The sequence below is a fragment of the Lynx canadensis genome, chromosome A3 (genome assembly GCF_007474595.2).
Source record: "Lynx canadensis isolate LIC74 chromosome A3, mLynCan4.pri.v2, whole genome shotgun sequence".
NCBI classification, from domain to species: domain Eukaryota; kingdom Metazoa; phylum Chordata; class Mammalia; order Carnivora; family Felidae; genus Lynx; species Lynx canadensis.
The window spans coordinates 63,548,630-63,568,511 of record NC_044305.1 but is presented as its reverse complement, the minus strand read 5'-3'; the positions used below and the strand labels follow the sequence as shown (position 1 = coordinate 63,568,511).

Here is a 19,882-nt window from a genome sequence, read left to right as displayed (position 1 = left end):
TGCCCAAGTAGAGATCTGTCACTGTCACCATTTCATTGGTTGCAGCAGAGTTTATGACAGCTGCTTTGTCACTGTCTGGTCTGTGGCTGAGGCCCAAGAGCAGAAGGAAGAATGCTGAGTCGAGAAAAGTTTCCCTCTTATACTTGATAAGTGAGCGCTGTTAAAGAGAGTGATGGAATCTTACCTGTTTGGAAGCACCTTCTGCCTCTGTCCCCAAATAAAAGTAGACTTGCCATAAATGGCTGACTTTGTGGTTAGGTGAAGATGGATAGACAAAGAGATGTAGCCCTCGAGTTTTACCACAAAGGCCTTTATCTAATTTTTTAAATGCATTTCTTTTAGATTACAGCCCAAATTAAATTCTTGTACGAGGAACTTGGACTTGACAGCACCAGTGTTTTCGAGAATCTTAAGAAATACCTAAAATTCTGAAACGCTGCATTCCATGGGAATTGGAAACACACTGAAATATTTCATAGTCTTATTTCCAATTGGGTAAGCAACAGTGAGATTTTTTTTTTAAGTTAGTAATTTTTTAAAATTTGCTTCTCCATCCACATTTTGTCTCGTGTATATCTCACTTGATTCTACTGCTCTGTCCTTTGGCACACGTGCCCTTTAACCTAGGAAAGGGGTTTTCAAACCGTGCTCCTCAGAAGGACACGGAGGACAGGGTGAAGGAAGGTTTGGTGACAACACAACTCTCCCAGCTCCCCCTTCAGAACAGCTCTGTTTCTGTCTGTCCGAACTAACATTTCCTTTGAAAAGTTTACAAATCAAGGTCCTGCCTCTTTGCTAATGAACACTTTTAGACACGTCAGCAGTAAGTCCTCCAATTTCTACATCTGTATTTTATGAAAAGAGGTAACATTCTTCACATTAGAATTCATTAGTCCGGGGTCCTCAGGTGTCCCGATCATCTCTTACACTGAGGCTAGCTCAATAAAGTTACAAGTTCCTGCAAGCGATAGTTTTATTATTTTTAAAAAACATTTGAGAACCTTTTCTAAAGCTGTTACATTCACGTTGTATTACCCAGCCGTCTGTGGTGCGTGCAGTTACTGCACATGCTTAGGAGGGAACAGGACATCAGTGTCTTCATCTCTTTAACACAAGCTGTGCAGTAGGTTTAATGTGCTGGAATAGCACGCCCGATTAGAAACAAAACATCTGTCTCTGAAAGCTGTTTGGTGATGAAGGAGATTCTTCGTGTTGTATTCAAGGACGAGGCCTTCTCCTTTGTCCAGTAAAATGTCATGCGTATCAACTTCACCGCCCTTGTCGGCAAAACTGGTACTTAACCTTATGCTTGCTCTTGTGGGAATATTGGGAACCATTTCCTTTAGATTTAGCGGTGAGGATTCTCCAAAATTCAGAACCACCAGAAAGACTCGGTCGATGCCATCCAGCTCTCTTGTGTACACGACAGAGTGGCTGTTATTCCTCAGATAGCAAAACCAGCCCCTGCTGAGGAGCAGCTCATTGACATGAAGCAAACTTAATTCTTGATAGAACTTCAGTGCTGATCTGGGCTGAGTCTTTTGGACCTATTTAAAAAAAAAAAAGAAAAAATTAACTATTCACTTCTCAAATAGTTGTTAGCAGTTTTTTGTTGTTTTTTTTTTTAGTAGTCTTAGTATCAAATAAGGAACTTATTTCCCAAAAAAGTTTGCTTCGGTTTTGCCCATTAAAATGACTACCAAATTGGAAGTATTGATAGGTTGGTAAGAGTAGTTTATTTAACTACCGAGAGATACTGCAAATGCAGGGAGTCATTGGGTGCACAGCGTTCTGCTCGCATTTTGGCCAGACGTTATGAGAGACCAAATTTGACTCCACTTTAGGTATCTCAAAACAATGTCCCTGTCTAAGTTACCTGGTGTTTAACTTGCCTAACTACAGTCCCTTTATGCTACATTGTAACTGGAAGAAAGGCTGCCACTGTGGCCATGAACTGGGAGGGCTTCCCTGTTCTCTTTTGTAGAATAGTGTGGAGGTCTCTTTAACTTCAGACACGTGTTCCTTACATAGCCAGTGGTGAACAGAAAGTTGCAAAAAAGGACACAAAGCAAAATGCTGCCTACAGGGAAAGTTTAAAAATTATACTTCTTTAATGTGTGTCCATTAAAGAAGATTGGGGTTTATTTCACAGCTATATAGAACATATATAATTTAATTTCAAGCGCCTTCTCCTGTGATTATGTTAAAATGTCATTTTAATAACAGGATAATGTTTGGTTGAATGGATATACCAAATTTAAAACCATCCCTCTCATTTCAGCATTCAGCTTTCTAATATTTTCTCACATTTTTAGTGCCTCTCCCGTATTTGGATTATTTATTTAGGATAGAAAGACAATTACTACGTCAGAGTATGGATACTTGATGCATAATGCCAAATTAGTCTTCATAAGAGCTGTTGCCAAATCAGTGGTAATGTTCATTTCCGTGGACTCTTGCCAGCCATGTTGACTGCGGCGGTGGTGGCTGTCATTGCTGTTATTGTTGTTACTGCGGGGCAGGTGCCTAATGTGTGGTCTTCAGTGAACATCTACTGAATGTTTGAAAAATGTTTATTCTCTGTTATCAGGCACAAAGGTATTTATGGTACATGTATATGGTATATGTATATGACTTGTCAAATTACTATTAACATTTTCTATAGCCTTAGATGATGCATGGAAAAGCATAGTTCGGTGCCACTCACATAAGAAGTGCCCAATAAATGTTAACTATTATCTGTGTCTACTTTCTAGAAGTATGTTGAAGTGTCTCTCTGTAATTGTGGATTTGTCAGTTTCTCTTGGCATTTCTCATAGTACTTGTTTTATATATTTGGACGCTATTGTTAGATGCATAGATCATGACTTGTAGTGGAATGTTCTTTAACAGTTTTTGAAAATCACATTGGTCTCATAACGCTTTTCATATTGAATTCTATTTTGTCTGCTATTAAATATTTCCACACCTGCTTTTTGTAACTTTATTTTTTTTAAATAGGAAATGCATGCACACAGTATAAAATTCATTTATAAGAGGAATATATAAAATAAGGTTTTTCCTAACGCCATCCCCTCGCTTTTCACCTTTTGTCTCAGAAACACACACTATTGCTGTTTATGCTACATCCTGTGCCTTTGCAAACAGATGTAGATATACTTTTTCTCTATACGAGTGGAGGCATGCTACCATAATGGACTCTGTTTCTTAGTACAGGGTAGAGATGGTCTCATGATACCAGTGCATTCTTTCTAAAAGCTGCATACTAGTCCATTGTATAAGTCAACCATAATTAATTCTCTTGATAAAATATTTAAATCATTTCCAGTGGAGATCCTTGAATATTTATCATTTTCCACATATATAAGTATTCTCGGAATGAAATTACTAAGTCAAAGGTTATATGTGCGTTTTTTGTTTTAGCAATGTCTCTATATTGGATTTTGTCTCTTTACCTTAATCTGAGAGTTTTTATCTTTTAATAGGTGAATTTGACCCATTTATATTGGTGATTGCCATGTGTTTGGACATACTTCTACAGCCTTATTTTATTTTTTATTTATATTTGTACTATTGTTTTCATCCTTTTTACATCGGTTGTTTTGATGTAATATTTTTCCTTCTATTCTTTGAAAATGACACTCTTAAAATTGTAATGCCTGTTTTAAAATATACTTTTCTCAACATCCGGAGCAGTGCCATCCAGCAGAACTTCTGCAGTGCTGGAAGTTTCTATATCTGTACTAAAGTGGTAGCCCCCAGCTGCTCTGCACTTGAAGCATGCTAGTGTGCCACAGGAAGTGAATTCTGCATTGTTTAGTTGAGTTACTCCGTTTCCATGCCCTGAAAAGAGTGCTTTAGCCTGCTCGCTCACACGTTCTCTGTCTTTTCTCTCCCCTTCCCTGCTGCCACTTCCCATATAGAAATCAATCACTAAGATTTTTGTTCCAGAATATCTTACTAACCTTACTTTACATTATGTACCAAAAAAATATCCTTAAGTTCTGTTGATTCCTTTCCTTACTGTGTTTTATACATCATGTATTATTTTTTTTAACATTTTTTTATCTTTAATCTTTATACCCAACGTGGGGCTTCAACTTAAAACCCCAAGATCAGGAGTCACATGCTCTACTGACTGAGCCAGCCAGGCACCCCACATCCTGTCTTTCTTTTAGATTCATCTTTTTGTTTTGTTTCAGTCCCTGATTATTCTCTCACAAGCTGGCTATTTATGGTAAAATTGGGGTGCATGCTTTTCCAAGTCTATATTCATGAACGCTAGTTTGAGTGGATATAAGATTGTAGGTTTAGAATCAAGTTTCCATCATAGCGTTAAAGATTGAAGTTCTGATATGTTCTAGGATCCGCTTAAGCAAGTCCAGTTCTCAGTCCTTTGCTTGGGCAGTCTGTTTTGCAGTTCGGTTTTGGTTTCCGCATATTTTTAGACTTTTTTTCTTTATTCTTGCCATTTTTCTTTGAATATATAGTTCCCTCTGGTTTCTGTTCTCTTCTAGAATTTCATGTTGCAATTTCTAGATTGATTACATATCAAAAATTTTCTCTTCATAGTGTTATTTGCCTTTTTTCAGTGCATTCTGGGAGAAGTCTCTGAATCAGTTTTCCAGCACCCTAATTAGAATTTGTTTCAGTCTTTCACAATGTTTTACGTACCTACATGCTCTAATCACTTTTTTTTAAGTTTTACTTATTTAAATCACCTGTACACCCCACGTGGAGCTCAAACTCAGAACCCCAAGGATCAAGAGACGCATGCTCCACCCACTGAGCCAGCCAGGCTCCCCTCTGATTCCTTTTTTAAGAGAATCAAGAGACTCCATAAGACAGTATAACAATAACAAAGTCTTCTGTTTGCCATATTTCCTTTACTTTAACAGTTTTCTGTTAAGAGTGGTGTTCTCTCCCATCCTCTTAATTTTTCTCAAATGTGTCTTTCTTGGCGATCCATTTACTTTTGCATTTTGATACTCCTTGTCTTCGGTTGTCTGCCTTTAGTCATTATGAGAAGCTTGATTTTACTTTCTTTTAGAAATTAAATTCTTACCTGTCTCTAGGGCTCTTATGGATGTATTTTATTAAATAGCTTAGCCTGAGACATTGTGTTACGATTTAGCATTCCTCCAAGCATTACTCCTGATCATTTGAAAGACTTGGTTAATGTTATAGAAAAAATTGTTTTAATTTGCATTTATCTTTTTTCATCTTTCTGGTATATATTTTTATGTAGGATTTCTTAACCTCTTGGACTCAAATTGAAAACCAATAGATGCATTTACTCTCAAACACAAATGTTAAAACACATATTTTTGTTTTCAAGGACCTATCTAATACTATCCCAGAAGCCTCTGTGGAGTTTGGAGCAGGCAGTTGTGGAAACAGGAGGGTTTGCGTGAAGCTCAAAACAGATTAATAACCTGGGGAGGCTGCACTTACTGTGATGAGCACTGAGTAATGTACAGAATCGTTCCATCACTGTTGTACACCTGAAACTGATATAATATTGTGTGTCAGCTATACTTCAGTAATTTTTTCAAAATCTTACGAGATTGTTTTCAAAATACTTAGTAGATTGGGGTAAGGGGAGATTTTTGCTTTAAAATTTTTAAGTCTCATGGGATGCCAGGAATTTCTCTTCTCCTGAGATGGTTTAAACAATGACATTTTCACTAGTACGTGACTCCACCTGAAGCCATTTCATAGTGTCCTGGTCCAAGGAAATGTACTTAGCCCTTTGCCAAATTGAGCAAACAGATTTTCTAAACAGGAATGCGTATATTCCAGCAACTCCAGCTGAATCTGGCAACCTTGACCACTACATGATAGAAAACAGTGTAGCCAAAAGCCAAAGGGTGTGCTTTTCGAGAACAGCTCCTTTTAGGAATTGGTTACATCTTGGTTTCTTCAGGTAATTATCCTTAATCTTCTTTCCTTCCTTTCAAAGGCGGGAAAGGAGGACAGATAGCTGGGCTTGCTGAAAGACCTCCATAAAATCTCCTTAATAGCTCAGAGTTCTCAAAGTCATTCCAGTGAATAGCTGTGTATTCCATAGGATACTCCACATGGTGCACTTCTGTACCAGCCTGTACTTCCACAAAAACATCACTTAAAAACTCTAAGTCTATGTGATTAATTTAAAGAGAGCATCAGTTAAGGTCTTGGGCACCCTCAGGGTGACTGTTCGTTGTCAGCACAGAAACTCATTTCCTATTTCTGGAATCAGCATAACATTTTCATTGATACTTACATCAACATTCACAGTGTGGTAATCTGAACTGGTGGGTAACCACGTGTGACTGGCTTCAGAAAAACCAGCATTTGAGCTATTGTCCCACTGCATCGGTGACTTGGAGAAAAGGGTATCCTGTGTCAAAGACCATAAAGAGAAAACAGTAGTTATTAAAAAAATATAATTTGGTCATGGTTTACTTCATAATTATTTAATTCCCTGTACTTCTTAGTACTTGTATTAGCATTCATAATGAAAAAGCTTCAACATTCAGTACATAAACCGGCTTCTCACTTTTAATTGGAAAACAGTGACATCTTGAGTTTGAATAGGATTATGGTAACTGGACTTTGATACATGCTTAGAATCTTTGCAGCTTTTCCCTAAAAATGAGTAACGTAGGATTTCAAAATGTGCGATTGCCAACACGTTCTGTGGTGTAGTGGCAATGAGTTCAGGTATGCACCCATGTACAAGTAAGCCTAAATTCTGCCCGCTTTTATTCAGCCTGGTTGTTGCACGTGAACACACACACACAAATTTAGGAAATGTACACCAAATATTAGGGAAATTGGATCTCCAACACTGCAAGCTAGCCATACAAATTATTATGGGCTCGCCTAAGAACACAATTTTGAGATCCATAGCCTCACAAACAAAAACCACTCAAGTCTGGGGCTGTGCATTACATTTGTTAACATGAAAGGAAGAATCTTTGTGCTGTGGTCAGAATCTAGCAGTACAGACCTCTGTGTTCCAGGTAGAGGGCACTGAGTAATATTCCCAACTCAGAACACAGGTTCTCAAATTCTAGTATGTCTACGAATCAGCTGGAAAACATCTTTAAAATGTAGATTCCTGGGCTCTACACAAGAAATTCAGTTGTGCGGCTTAGGAAGCAGTATTCTTAGCTCCCAACAAAGAAAGGTGACTGTCTAATAGTACGAAAGGAAAGCAAAATAATCGTTTTCATCAGTAGACTAGAAGTAAATTCTCTAGTTTCATGTAGTTAGATTATATTAACTTACCACGTCATAGCTTTCGTTGAGATTTGTGACTAAAATATTTCTCATTCCTATTTCTTCCCCATAGTAAGTTATGGGGGTTCCAGGGAGTGTGAAAACAAGCATGTTCATGATGTTGACATATTCTGCCCCCAAACGAGAAGTCAGCCGGGCACGGTCCGGTCCACCGATCTGAAAGGCAGATATTTTTAAGGACGTAGCTTAATATACAGTTGTCTGGAAAACTTACCCTATTGCACAAAAAGTTCATCAGGCAGAAAAACAAAGTTAGCTGTGAGTACCATGGTATCAGCAAGCCTGGCTTTGAGTACCAACGCTGCTTGCTACTTGCTGTGTAACTGACCAATTTACTGTCTTGGCCATTATGATCAACAGAATGGTGTTAACAATTTACTTCGCAGTGATGTTGCAAATGTGATAAAGTGTACGAGGGTGCATGTTAATATTTTCACACATTTGGATGAGAGAATAGGGACAGGAAACAAAAATGTTTACCCCATTGAGGGCACAACAAGGAGGGAACAGGTGGGAGGGGTAGGAGCAGTTTCTGGTGTGTGTGTGTGACTTGAACTATTCAAAACAAATTTTAAAGATAAATCAACTTTTATAGAGAAATGTACACAGTCCAAGAGAAAATTTTCTAATGTGTTTCCTGTTTTTAAATTTGGTATTTCTATGCTGAATTCTCTAATTACATATTATGATATATATTACCTAGCCCTTAAGAGTTTATTTAAATCACCTAGCAGTTCTCTCCATATACCACAACTCGGTCTCATGTGCATTTGCTGAGCATGGACTTTTAGTATTGAAAAAGTACTTTCGGGGTACCTGGCTGGCTCAGTCGGAAGAGCATGCAACTCGGTCCTGGGTGAATTCAAGCCCCACATTGGGTGTGGAGATTACTTAAATAAGCTTTTAAAAAAAAAATTCTTTCCCACCTACCTTCTATCTTCTTGCCCTCCTCCCCTGTCAGGTATTCTCTCCAGTGTACAATGATGAAACGACAAGCTCTGAGACGTTATATCACTTATTCAAATTAGGGTATAATGCAAAACCAGCCTTTGAGTTTGAGTCTAAGAATAAGAACTTGGTTGTTACAGTTCACGAAAAAAGGAGTTTTTTTTTTTTTTAGATGTACTAAAAACTATCTACAGTTACCTTTTTGTAGACCACTGTAAATTATTTCTCTATTTTTATGGTCAGAAAAGTCAAATATCACCTCTGTTTATTTTCATTATCTCGAGAGCATTTGATAAGAAACCCTATGGTTTCTCAAACTTTCTGGACTTAGGGCACTTTCAATTTCAGGACTGAAATCAAGAAATATTTCCGCAGGTAGTTCACAGCAGTGGACAGAGATTGGGGCCTCTCATAGGCTGAGAGAGATCCCAGTCACCTAAGCTAATGGAGACTCTCAGTATATGAAAAATACAAGTGCTAAAACTCCATTATAAAATAGAGGGGGCCCTTGTGGAATGGTGGAGGAAAGACCTCCAAAATCTCGAGAATGCTGGCAAAAACAAAATCCACTGTTTCAGAACTCTGGAAACTAGCTAAAGGCCTTCAGTAATCTTAAGAAGTATTTACTCAAGAAAAACAGCAAGCTTTGTGTCATTTTAACTGGTCCTGGATCTATGATAGCCTTGAAAACCTCAGTCTAGCAACTACTGTAGCTGTGAAAACCAGGAGCTACCGGGTAGAGGGGGGCGGGGGGGGGGGGACGGTGGGCAGAGTAGGTTTAGAGTTCACCAAAAGCTCCATTTAGAGAACTGTCACAATTTGACCTTTCTAGCACTCGCTTGTAGTTGGATTTTTTTTTTTTTTTAATTAGAAAGATGCCCTATCCCTGAGATATTGGCCGGAAATAATCAGCAACAGTTATTTAGCATCACATCTGCCTGAGGAGGTATTGCCAATTGGGGCTAAACAGAGACTGACCAAAAACCTTAAAAGCTGGGGAATGAGGTGACCATAAGAGCCTTTGAAAGGCTCTGACAGATTTTTGGAATCTGGAACATGTGCAGATACCCTGGGAAGACTTGAGAAGGCTCTAATCTCTCATCTCTGGCTAACCTTGAAACTCAGTGCAAGCAGAAAGTGAAGACTAAGGTAGAACTACCAACTGCCTGCCAAAGTGTTGAAAGCACACCCCAACACACACAGTCCCTCAGCAAAGGCTGGGAGACTTCATGGTTCACCGTATTTCAGGAATCTCTTCAAATCATTAGTTGATAATCTGACCAAACAGACACTTCAGCGGCCACACCCAACAAAGAGTACAGATTTTACAAAATTAATCCAGGGAAGTCACTAAAGAAACAGCAACAATAAACACCAGGGAAGAGAGAAGGGGTTTTCCTACATTACTACATTATTTAAAATATCCAGTTTTCAACAATAAAAAGGAATGCAAAGAAAACAGGAAAATACAACCCGTAATAGAAAAAGCAGTCAATAGAAAATGTGGATGAAGAAACACTGGCCTAGCAGACAGACACATTTAAGTCAACTGCTATCCATATGTTCAAAGAAAAGTGTGAGGACAGTGTCTCATCAAATAGATACTGTCAATAAAAAGGATAAAAGAAAGAACCGGAAAGAAATTTCAGAGTTGAAAAGTATGAACACTGAAAGGAAAAACTCATTGAGACGGGCTGGACAGATTTGAACGGACAGAGAAATCAGCAAACTCGAAGACCGATCAAGATTATCTAGTCTGAGAACCAGAAGAAAAAGAATGAAGAAAAATGACAAAAACCTGGTCAGAAGCTGGGATAGGCCTGGCTCCCTGAAGAATCACCGATGAAGGGAAGGGTGACGCCTGTTTACAGACCTAGCCCTCGAGTTAGGGGTGACTGTTCAACAAGCACCACAGCCCCAGACGTGCTGATCAGGCATGAGGACTTACCATCCAGTTAGGCCATTTTCCTTCTGGCATGGTTTCCATCCAGGATGTGATAACCTCAAACACACTGTTCCCAGACGGAGCGTTCAGCTCACTGAGATAATTGTTGAAGGGAAAATCTGCTTCTTGGACAAAAGGCAACCCGTAGTACATCATGGTCCTGTCAATGCTCTCTCCGTAGGCTTCAATCCCCATGAACCTGGAAGAGTTGGCAGGGTGCAGTGTCCTCAGGGCCCGTCGGGGGACTGAGCAGCATTCTGCAGCTGCTTCCGTCTGCTGGACTCTTACCCACATCCAGCTGGGCTCACTAGGAAGCAGAATCAAGCCAGATGGCCAAGTAGTGGCATGCCTGCTCACCTGGACTCTTTCTCACTTCTCATGGACAATAAACCCAAGGACTAGCCTAATACTATGCCGTGCCTGAGAGTTAGGAAATACATTTGGGGACGCCTGGGTGCCCTAGTTGGTTAAGCATCCGACTCTTGATTTCAGCTCAGATCATGATCTCACAGTTCTGAGTTCAAGCCATGTGTCAGGCTTGAGTACGGAGCCTGCTTGGGATTCTCTCCCTCTCTCTCTGCCCTTCCCCTGCTCCTGCTCTTTGTCTCTCCAAATAAACATAAAATACATTTGGAGATCAGTCAATATTCTTTCTTTCTAAATCTGATTAAAACTCAGTAACTTCCAGGAACTCTTTAGCAATCTTCCTCACACTTAGAATCTGCAGTGTGTGTCTGCATATCATGTGAAGGGGTTTTCCCCCCCAAATCTTCCCGTTTTATTTGAATCCCTATAAAGCCTCACTTTATTATCAGGGTGACCCTTGGCTATTAAAAACCAAACACTTGGAGGGGCGCCTCGGTGGCTCAGTCGGTTAAGCTTCGGCCCAGGTCATGATCTCACAGTTTGTGGGTGTGAGCTCCACATCCAGCTCTGTGCTGACAGCCCAGAGCCTGGAACCTGCTTCAGATTCTGTCTCCCTCTCTCTCTGCCCCTCCCTCATTTGCACTCTCTCTCTCAAAAATAAACATTTTTTTAAAAATTTGTAAAAGCTGGGGCGCCTGGGTGGCGCAGTCGGTTAAGCGTCCGACTTCAGCCAGGTCACCATCTCGCGGTCCGTGAGTTCGAGCCCCGCGTCAGGCTCTGGGCTGATGGCTCGGAGCCTGGAGCCTGTTTCCGATTCTGTGTCTCCCTCTCTCTCTGCCCCTCCCCCGTTCATGCTCTGTCTCTCTCTGTTCCAAAAATAAATAAAAAACGTTGAAAAAAAAAAATTTTTTTTTTTTTAATTTGTAAAAGCATCTGATGTTTAATTTTGGCTCAGGTTATGATTTCACAGTTCCACATGTGCGCTCTGTTGCTCTCTCTCAAAAAAAAAAAAAAAAAAAACACACACCCTTGAGATGCCTGGCTGCCTCAGTTGGTAGAGCACGTGACTCTTGATCTTGGGGTCATGAGTTCAAGCCCCACGTTGGTTGTAGAGCTTACTTTGAAACAAACACTCTTAGGGAAAGACAGCCTGAAATGACCTACATCAGTGCTGACTTCACCTGTTTGAAGTAAGTGCACGACATCTGGAACCCAAGTGTTTCAACTCCGGTTCCATCCCTGCCATTACCACCTGACCATTGCCTTTGTGCTCGAGTCTCAGTTTCCTTATCTGTAGTATGGGGATAGCAATCAGAGGACCTACTTTGAGGAGGAGAAATTTCTTTAACTCCTGTTGATGCTACTGGGTGATGTATATAAACATAGGAAGAGATTTAGTGAGTTCATGTGTCCCTGTTTTAAGTGCTTCATAGACATTATCTCTTGCAGTCTCACAAAAGCCTGAAAAGGGTTTCACTATCACCTGTTAATTGAGAAAGTGGGACTTGAGTCAGCGAACCAGCCCAAGGTCACACACAGGACTCTACCTTAGGTCCATCTGATTCCAAAGCTGTGTTGCTAACCATTGTGATCTAATAGTTTAGTTTAAACATTTGGATTCATACTGGACACTGGACACTAACAGGCCAAATAGTAATGATTAAAAGTGGAATAGTCAGTGACTAACATTTAGACTACGTATTTTAAGCTAATTTCACAAAATTCTGTGAAGGACTGTGATGCGCATTGTCTGAACAAAAAAAGAAACTGAAAATGAGCAAAGTTAAAACAACATGAAAGACTATCCCAGGCCCTGGCAAAACTGAATTATAATACACTGTAGTTATGGAGGTTTGTTAAATAACTTGAGCCTCTCGAGAATGCCTGGCTGTGAAGGATAAGCTATAGATCACACCCTACGCCCGTGAAGAACAGAAGCGTGTCTTGTGGTCACCTGTATCTCCCAGGCTCTCTGCTGTATTGGTCCATTGTCTGCCGGAAGCTCCGGACAATGTCATGCATTCCCACTTGGGTGGTGGTGAAGTCATGATACAGCTCCCAGTAATGTGTGACCGTGTCCTTAGGAAACCAAGAAACATGGTTACCATCATTTCATATGTCAGATGCCTATAGCTGGCCTTAGGCGAATATAGATGGTCTCTTCAAAGGGCTCAAGCCAAGACAAACGTGCTAAAGGATGATCCGAGGACTTGAAGTGCTCATGGGGTTTTATGGCTGGAGAGTAACATTCATGACTATTAGGACTTCCTTTGATGCTTAAATTATTAAGTAAAACAAATTTTACTATGTATTGATTGCAAATGTATTCAACAAAACCCTTTTCCTAAACATTTAGTGGTCCTAAATGTTTAAAGGCAAAGGAAACATAGAGCTCCTTATTACACCTGGACTTTATCTGCTTACAAAATTGTCCAAAGTGTAATAGAATAAAGGATAGAAGTGGTAAGTAAACACTGCCAGGGGCTCAGTAATTTTTCCTGGTATTCATTCTATGCCTTCCTAGGGTTACAGTGATCTAGAATCCAAAGTAAAAGACTATGTCTGACACAAGCCAAGGTCATAAATCCTGGGTTAGGACATGGATCTACACTGCCATCCATTCAGTGGACTCCTTTTCAATAAGTGAACTTGCTTGCTAGATCAAGTGAAGAGTTTTGGAGTCCTAAGTCTCTTACTGAAATCACTTTTTCCTTAAGTTTGTCTTGGGTGGCACACAAGACCCATTGTTCTGATCTTTTGTCGTGGCTGGAGGCATATGCCTGTCTTATGACATCTCATCATAATTAGGAAGGTTACTTTGAGATTTCTTCTCCAAGGATATGCACTTCTCTTTGGGACTAATATATCACCTTTTTACCCCCTTCATTTTCCCTATTGGAAATCATGTGCTTCCCACCGCTGCGCCTCCCCAAAAAATGGCCTCTGATTCAGGACATGCTCTCATAATTAGTCCAGGCATTGCCAACTTTTCTTTAGTTAACTGATTTGGTTTAATGATATTCTTAAGTACCCATAAATCTATTAGGACGAAAGCTAGACACTTGATAGTTAACTATATGCATTTCATGTAAAGTGTATCATGCTCTATATAATTTAGGGTTTTTTCTTTTTTTTTTAAGTTTATTTATTTTGAGAGAGAGAAAGCGTGCAGGGGACGGACAGAGAGAGGGAGAGAGAAGGAGAATCCCAAGCAGGCTCTGCACTGTTGGCACAGAGCCCAATGCAAGGCTCAAATTCATGAACCATGAGATCATGACCTAAGCCAAAATCAAGAGTCAGATGTTTAACCGAGCCACCCAGGTGCCCCTAGTTTTTTTCACTAAACATTACACTAAGATTCACCCATATTGTTGTGTGTCACTGTAACTCATTTATTTTGACTAATGTATAATCCATTGTGTAAATTTACAAATCCATTACTCTGCAACCCATTTTAGGACTCCTGTCTAGCCATTGAACATAGAGTGACTGTAGAGTGGTGGTCAACCAGAAGAGCAGAGTGGCATCCTGATTACTGTCTCTGGTGTGACATGGGGGGGAGGGTGAGAACCACTGGTGTGGAACCACAAAGAACCCAGATTCTGTAGCAAGATAGGCTTGGTTTATAGTTCTATTTATCATCTCCATCACCCCTGATAAAGTCAGTTCTCTAAGATTTTCTAAATGAGGATCATGAAATGTCTCCTGTGAGCTGTTGCAAGAGTTAAATGGACTGTTCTAAATAAACACCTAGCATACAGACATTCAGCAGGCGTGTGTTACCTGCTCTTCTGTGTGTTCTTTAATGATTACAGAAGCAGCTCAGGAATCCTAAGCCTCCCCACTTGAGCTTGAGTGAGATGATACAATCGCAGTGAGTTGTCAGAGCCCTTGGTGGAGCCCGTGCCCTCGGAACCCTTGTCACCAAAGTACTCCTTAAGGATGCCCTACATCAGAGGGTGCCAATGAAGGAAACATCTAGGCCTGTGCATCTGAAACAACTCTGTTCTTCTAAAGAAAACGATTCAAAGCATTTCCGATAGGGGCGCCTGGCTGGCTCAGTCAGTGAAGCATACAGTTCTTGATCTTGGGATTGTGAGTCCAAGCCCCGTTTGGGGCATGGAAACACACACACACACACACACACACACACACACACACACAACTACGCTTCAGGCACCATGGTGGCTCAGTTAAGAGTCCAACTCTTGCTTTAAGCTCAGGACATGATCTGGTTCGTGGGTTTGAGCCCTGCATCAGGCTCCATGCTGCCCTTCTCTCTCTGCCCCTCCCCCACTCCAGTGTGCTCACTCTCAAAATAAACTAAAAAAAACTATGCTTTAAAATTCAGAGGCATATATTTTTTTTTTCAACGTTTATTTATTTTTGGGACAGAGAGAGACAGAGCATGAATGGGGGAGGGGCAGAGAGAGAGGGAGACACAGAGTCGGAAACAGGCTCCAGGCTCTGAGCCATCAGCCCAGAGCCCGACGCGGGGCTCGAACTCACGGACCGCGAGATCGTGACCTGGCTGAAGTCGGACGCTTAACCGACTGCGCCACCCAGGCGCCCCTCAGAGGCATATATTAATAAATTTAACTAAATTAAATATTTTTTTAAAAGCTTCCTATAGTAGATAGGATCAAATTCCTCTCTGGTCAGTGGTGTCTCATGCTAAAAAAGAAAACCCTCTGGGGGCGCCTGGGTGGCTCAGACAGTTGAGTGACCAACTTCAGCTCAGGTCATGATCTCTCAGCTCATGAGTTTGAGCCCTGTGTCGGGCTCAGTGCTGACAGCTCGGAGCCTGGAGCCTGCTTCGGATTCTGTCTCTCCCTCTTTCTCTGCCCCTAACCCACTCTCGTACCCACACAAAACCCACAAATTTGTTGTTACTAGCCTCTTGCTCTTAACCAAATTCATTCATTCAAGTATTCGGGTTCCAACTGTGGGCCAGGCACTTAGCTAAGCCCTACAACCATGAGCAAAATACAACAGCTGCGGTCCTAGGTCTCCTGAATTTACGTTCTCTCTCAAAAATAAATAAACATAAAGAAAAAAAGAAAATGCTCTGATGACATTTTTAGAAAGGGGGAAAAAATAATGTTTAAGACAAAACTTTACCGGTATTTGAGTCTTATTCACTTGGGCTTCATCTCTCAGATGCTCTGCTTCTAGAAGAAATTTAACAGCATCGAAACTAAAGCCATCAACACCCTTTGTGAGCCAGAACTGTATGATTTCCTAAACACAAAGAAACAAAATGCTTTGGTTACATTATGCATTATGTTTATAATGCTTAATTAAAGTTTCTGTCTGTAATGACTTTCCACTATAAAACGGCCATCTCCAGATACAAAAGCACAGCACTCCTATAGTGTATTTTTGTCTGTTGAGCATAGCAGCAGCTTAATGTAGTGAACTCTCACTGCATTTATGGACTCCCATACTTCCCTCAAATTTGAATTCAGAATGTTACATTTGTAATTAACGTTATGAGCATGCTTCCAAAGTTTAAAGAATCACTCAAAATGAAGGCATGAAACCACAGTGAAAGGGACTCAGGAGAAACTGGGAACATATCTTCCCCCAAACCCCAGTTCCTTAAAGGTCACTCCAAACAGAGAAAACAATCAGCTAAGCATCAGGTCATGAAGGGTTCTTCCACCAGAGTGGGAGATTCTAGAAGGAAAGACTGCAGCTTTCATTTCTGTTACCCTTGCCTCAGACCACAGCACCAGGTCCTCAGTGAACCAGTCATGGACTGAAAGTACACAGTACAAAGCCCAAATAAGTCAAACATGCTGTGATACCATTGGGACACGAAAATTCAGCATGGCCCCGGGCGTCAGTGCATTTACAGCATAGTTGGGGACACATGAGAAGATTACCTAATAATGCCAGGCGGGGTGCACTGCAACATCATGAGAGGAGACTCCTTGTCTGCAGGGCTGTTGGCGCTCCAAGAAGATCAAATTTAACATGGGTGGCCACAAACAGCGAAAGAAGAGCTACAGTTCTACCTTGACCAGTGGGAGTTTATCAGGGAGTACGATTAGGAAGAACATTCCAGACTGTTTGTAGGACAGCATGGCTAATCACGGAGGCAGAACTGACTTGGCCTCTACTGGGGCAGCTGGAAGGACCACAGGGCCTTGAAGAGCAGAGGAACTAGGTCTCCGCTCTCCACCCCTGCCAGCTGGCTCTACTCTGGTACCAGCCACAAGCTACCCTTCTGCAGAGGGACAGTGGCTCTCCCCACTTTCCTCTCAGCTCAGCCCTTACTGAGTGGCAGGTTTTACAGGAACGTACTTATCACAGTAAAACAGAACAGCCCACAACTCGGAGTACTAGACTAAGTAGCTAATTTATGGAGAACAGAGCCATGGCTCCCAAATAAAGACTATCACCCAAAAAAACATGTGTCCTTTTTAAAATGTGATTCGTGTCTACATGTGAATGTGGGGTCTCTAGAGTGCTGTAATTCAAGGGTCTCAAGGGTTTCTTACAGGCTAACTGGAAGGGTTAATACTGCTGAGGTCAAGTCCCTTTAAAGTGACAAGTGTGAGTAACAAAGCTTGAAAAACATTTTCAAATCTAAGAGCAGACTTAGAATCTTAGCGTGGACACAGTTGAGCCAAATACCCTTAAGCTGGTTCTACCCACACAAAACCCACAAATTTGTTGTTACTAGCCTCTTGCTCTTAACCAAATGCATTCATTCAATAAGTATTCGGGTTCCAACTGTGGGCCAGGCACTTAGCTAAGCCCTACAACCATGAGCAAAATACAATAGCTATGGTCCTAGGTCTCCTGAATTTATTTAGAATCCCCAACTAGACAGCAAACAGTAATGCAAGAATATTTAAGTCACAGCCAGGATAAAAAGCTTTAAAGGAGAGGCACATGATCTTACAAGAAGATGAAATAGCAGGATTGGTCCTGGAGGTCAGCGCAGCAGAAAGGCAGGAAGTGAGAGCGATTGGTTAGAGATTGAGAGAGAGAGAAGTCAATAGATGTAAAGGTACCTCATTGATGAGGCAGAACCATCTCGTCCCGGTGGCTCCAGGGGTCAACTCAGCATGAAGCTTCAGGACCCCTCAGTAACCCCGGCCCCTTCCTACCCACCTTCTTTCCCCGGGCTAAGTAAACACCCTGTACCTAACTTTACACTATTTTAAGAAGGCCCCAAATTTTCACAAGCTTCAGACTCCATACAACCCAGGCCTATGGCCAGGTGGCGTTGGTCCTGACAAGAGAGAACATGGGAGGTGGGTCAGGGTGGGGGTGGGACACAAATAGCTGTAATCCATCCAAGCCACCTCCGACAAAGCTGTGGGAAAACATTAAACACCACTCTGTTGTAAACATTAAGCTTTGGGGCACGGATTTCCCAGAAAAAAATCTGCTCACTTTCTTCATGGGGTCCTTATTCCCTTTGGGAATAGTTAGACTTGCTAACGGTTGGCCCAGCCATAAAAAATGAGAAATGTGTACCCAAGCAAAGGTTTCTGGCCCTGGCAAGGGTTTTCACTTCAGTCCAGTAAGAGATACAATGATCGTTTGAAGAGACAAAACAGCAAAAGTTGGATGGTTATTTTTGAGAGTCATTGTAAAAACGCTGTGGTCTTCATTCAGATAATCCAAAATGTGCTCTTGAAAAATATTTGTGCTATTTATTCTCCCAACTAGGTGAGAAAAGGGAGCTCTAGATTTTAATCATTAACCCTCTCTTTACCCCATTTAAGCTCTCCCAGGGTGCCTGGTGCAGAAATGGGCACAGAGCCTAGTTCTGCTGGGTCTGGGTGACCCACAGAGGCGCCACGGGACTCTGGGGACAGTACATTGTGTCCCCGATTCCTGTATAACTCCCATGACATCACAGAGTCCTGGTTTTCATTCTTTTCTCCTTAAACAATTCACTGCGCTGAGTAAAACAGGAACCAATTCAGCATTACTAGTCTCATATCCAGATTCACGAAACCTACAGGCAAAACTTTTCTTTTGAGATGACTAAAGTTACTGGGCCATTTACCTAAAAAGCTTAGTTTGCGAAATAGAAAAACTCTGCTCTTACAGGTGACGATCTGTAAGACATCGTCTTGAAAGTGACATAAACCCCAGGTTCAGTCCATCTCAAAGAGGAATAACAAACTATAGGATATTTTAGAAGTACAGAGAGAAAACTATATTCTCTGCTTTTAAGCAAAGGAAAGAAAATCGACCCTACTGCTGTTCAGAAATCTTGGTGAAACTCTTGGCTAACTCCTTCAGGAGCAGGGCATGGAGGAAGGATCACAGGCTCAGGATTCTGACCCATTCGAGCGCCCTTCCCAGCTCCCCACTTTGCATCCAGCTGCGTGCGTTAGGGCATCTGCATGGCCTTACTGACCTTGGTTTCCTCATCCATAAAATTACACCCGCCTGGCAGAGTTTCTGTAGGGACTAAAGTATTGCTGCTAGAGTCAATTCACACTTGGGTGTTTATATTACCTGATCTCTCTGCCGTGTTTGGCCCTGCTGTCTAAATGCGCCTTCAAGAAATACTCCTATCCCTTAGCTCCCGGATACCCACTCCTCGTTTGCCACTTTTCTCTGTCTACTCCGCAGTCCTTTAAATATCAGCACTTTGGGGGGCGCCTGGGTGGCTCAGTCGGTTGAGTGTCCGACTTCAGCTCAGGTCATGATCTCATGGTTTGTGAGTTCGAGCCCCGCATCAGGTTCTGTGCTGACAGCTCGGAGCCTGGAGCCTGCTTCGGATTCTGTGTCTCCCTCTCTCTCTGCTCCTCCCCCACTCATGCTCTCGCTCTGTCTCAAAAATAAAGAAAAGTTAAATATTAGCACTTTGGGGGGCTCTTACACTCCCTGTTCATTTCATTTCACAACATTGTATTGACTCATTTATCTACCCATTTATTATTTAACAAGCATTTAAATAACAAGGAACACCCTATCCTAAATGCCATACAGAGAGGTTAAACCACTTAATCCCCAATCACCCCTACGAGGTATGTGTCATTATTGTTCCTGTTTTACCAACGAGGGAACTGAGGCACAGGGAGATGAGGTAACTCGATCACGGTCACAGAGTTAGTAAGTGGTGGCACCAGAATTGGAACCCTCTGGCTCCCTTACCCATTTGCTCTGCTTTATTTTATTTTATTCTTTCGATTGGAAGATCTGCCAACTCCTGGCCCCTATTCCCACATGCCAACAATCACCTCAAGCTCAGTTGCAAGTGACCCCCTTGTCCATCTTGGCCAGCCTGGCGCTCTCACTGACACTACCTGCCCGACCTCTGTAGGCCTTGTCTGCATGCCCACAAATCCCAGAGTTTTA

The 19,882-nt window shown here is 41.6% G+C and overlaps 2 protein-coding genes across 6 annotated transcripts in view; one reads left to right on the top strand and one right to left on the bottom strand.

The window, feature by feature from the left end:
• The window catches only part of PREPL (prolyl endopeptidase like), a 59,889-nt gene extending 56,917 nt beyond the window's left edge, over positions 1 to 2,972 (top strand). For all 5 annotated transcript variants that reach the window (XM_030310515.1, XM_030310514.1, XM_030310517.2 and 2 more), the window contains one exon: positions 343 to 2,972. In XM_030310515.1, the coding sequence (XP_030166375.1) occupies positions 343 to 432 (90 nt within the window). In that variant the 3' untranslated portion in view covers positions 433 to 2,972. The remainder of the gene's footprint in view (positions 1 to 342) is intronic.
• SLC3A1 (solute carrier family 3 member 1) overlaps positions 1,084 to 19,882 on the bottom strand; it is a 36,908-nt gene continuing 18,109 nt past the window's right edge. Inside the window, exons 5-10 of the mRNA XM_032592635.1 lie at positions 15,668 to 15,787; positions 12,501 to 12,625; positions 10,184 to 10,379; positions 7,276 to 7,443; positions 6,266 to 6,382; positions 1,084 to 1,547 (exon numbers count right to left, since the gene is read on the bottom strand). Coding sequence (XP_032448526.1) covers positions 1,107 to 1,547; positions 6,266 to 6,382; positions 7,276 to 7,443; positions 10,184 to 10,379; positions 12,501 to 12,625; positions 15,668 to 15,787 — 1,167 coding nt within the window. The 3' untranslated portion in view covers positions 1,084 to 1,106. The remainder of the gene's footprint in view (positions 1,548 to 6,265; positions 6,383 to 7,275; positions 7,444 to 10,183; positions 10,380 to 12,500; positions 12,626 to 15,667; positions 15,788 to 19,882) is intronic.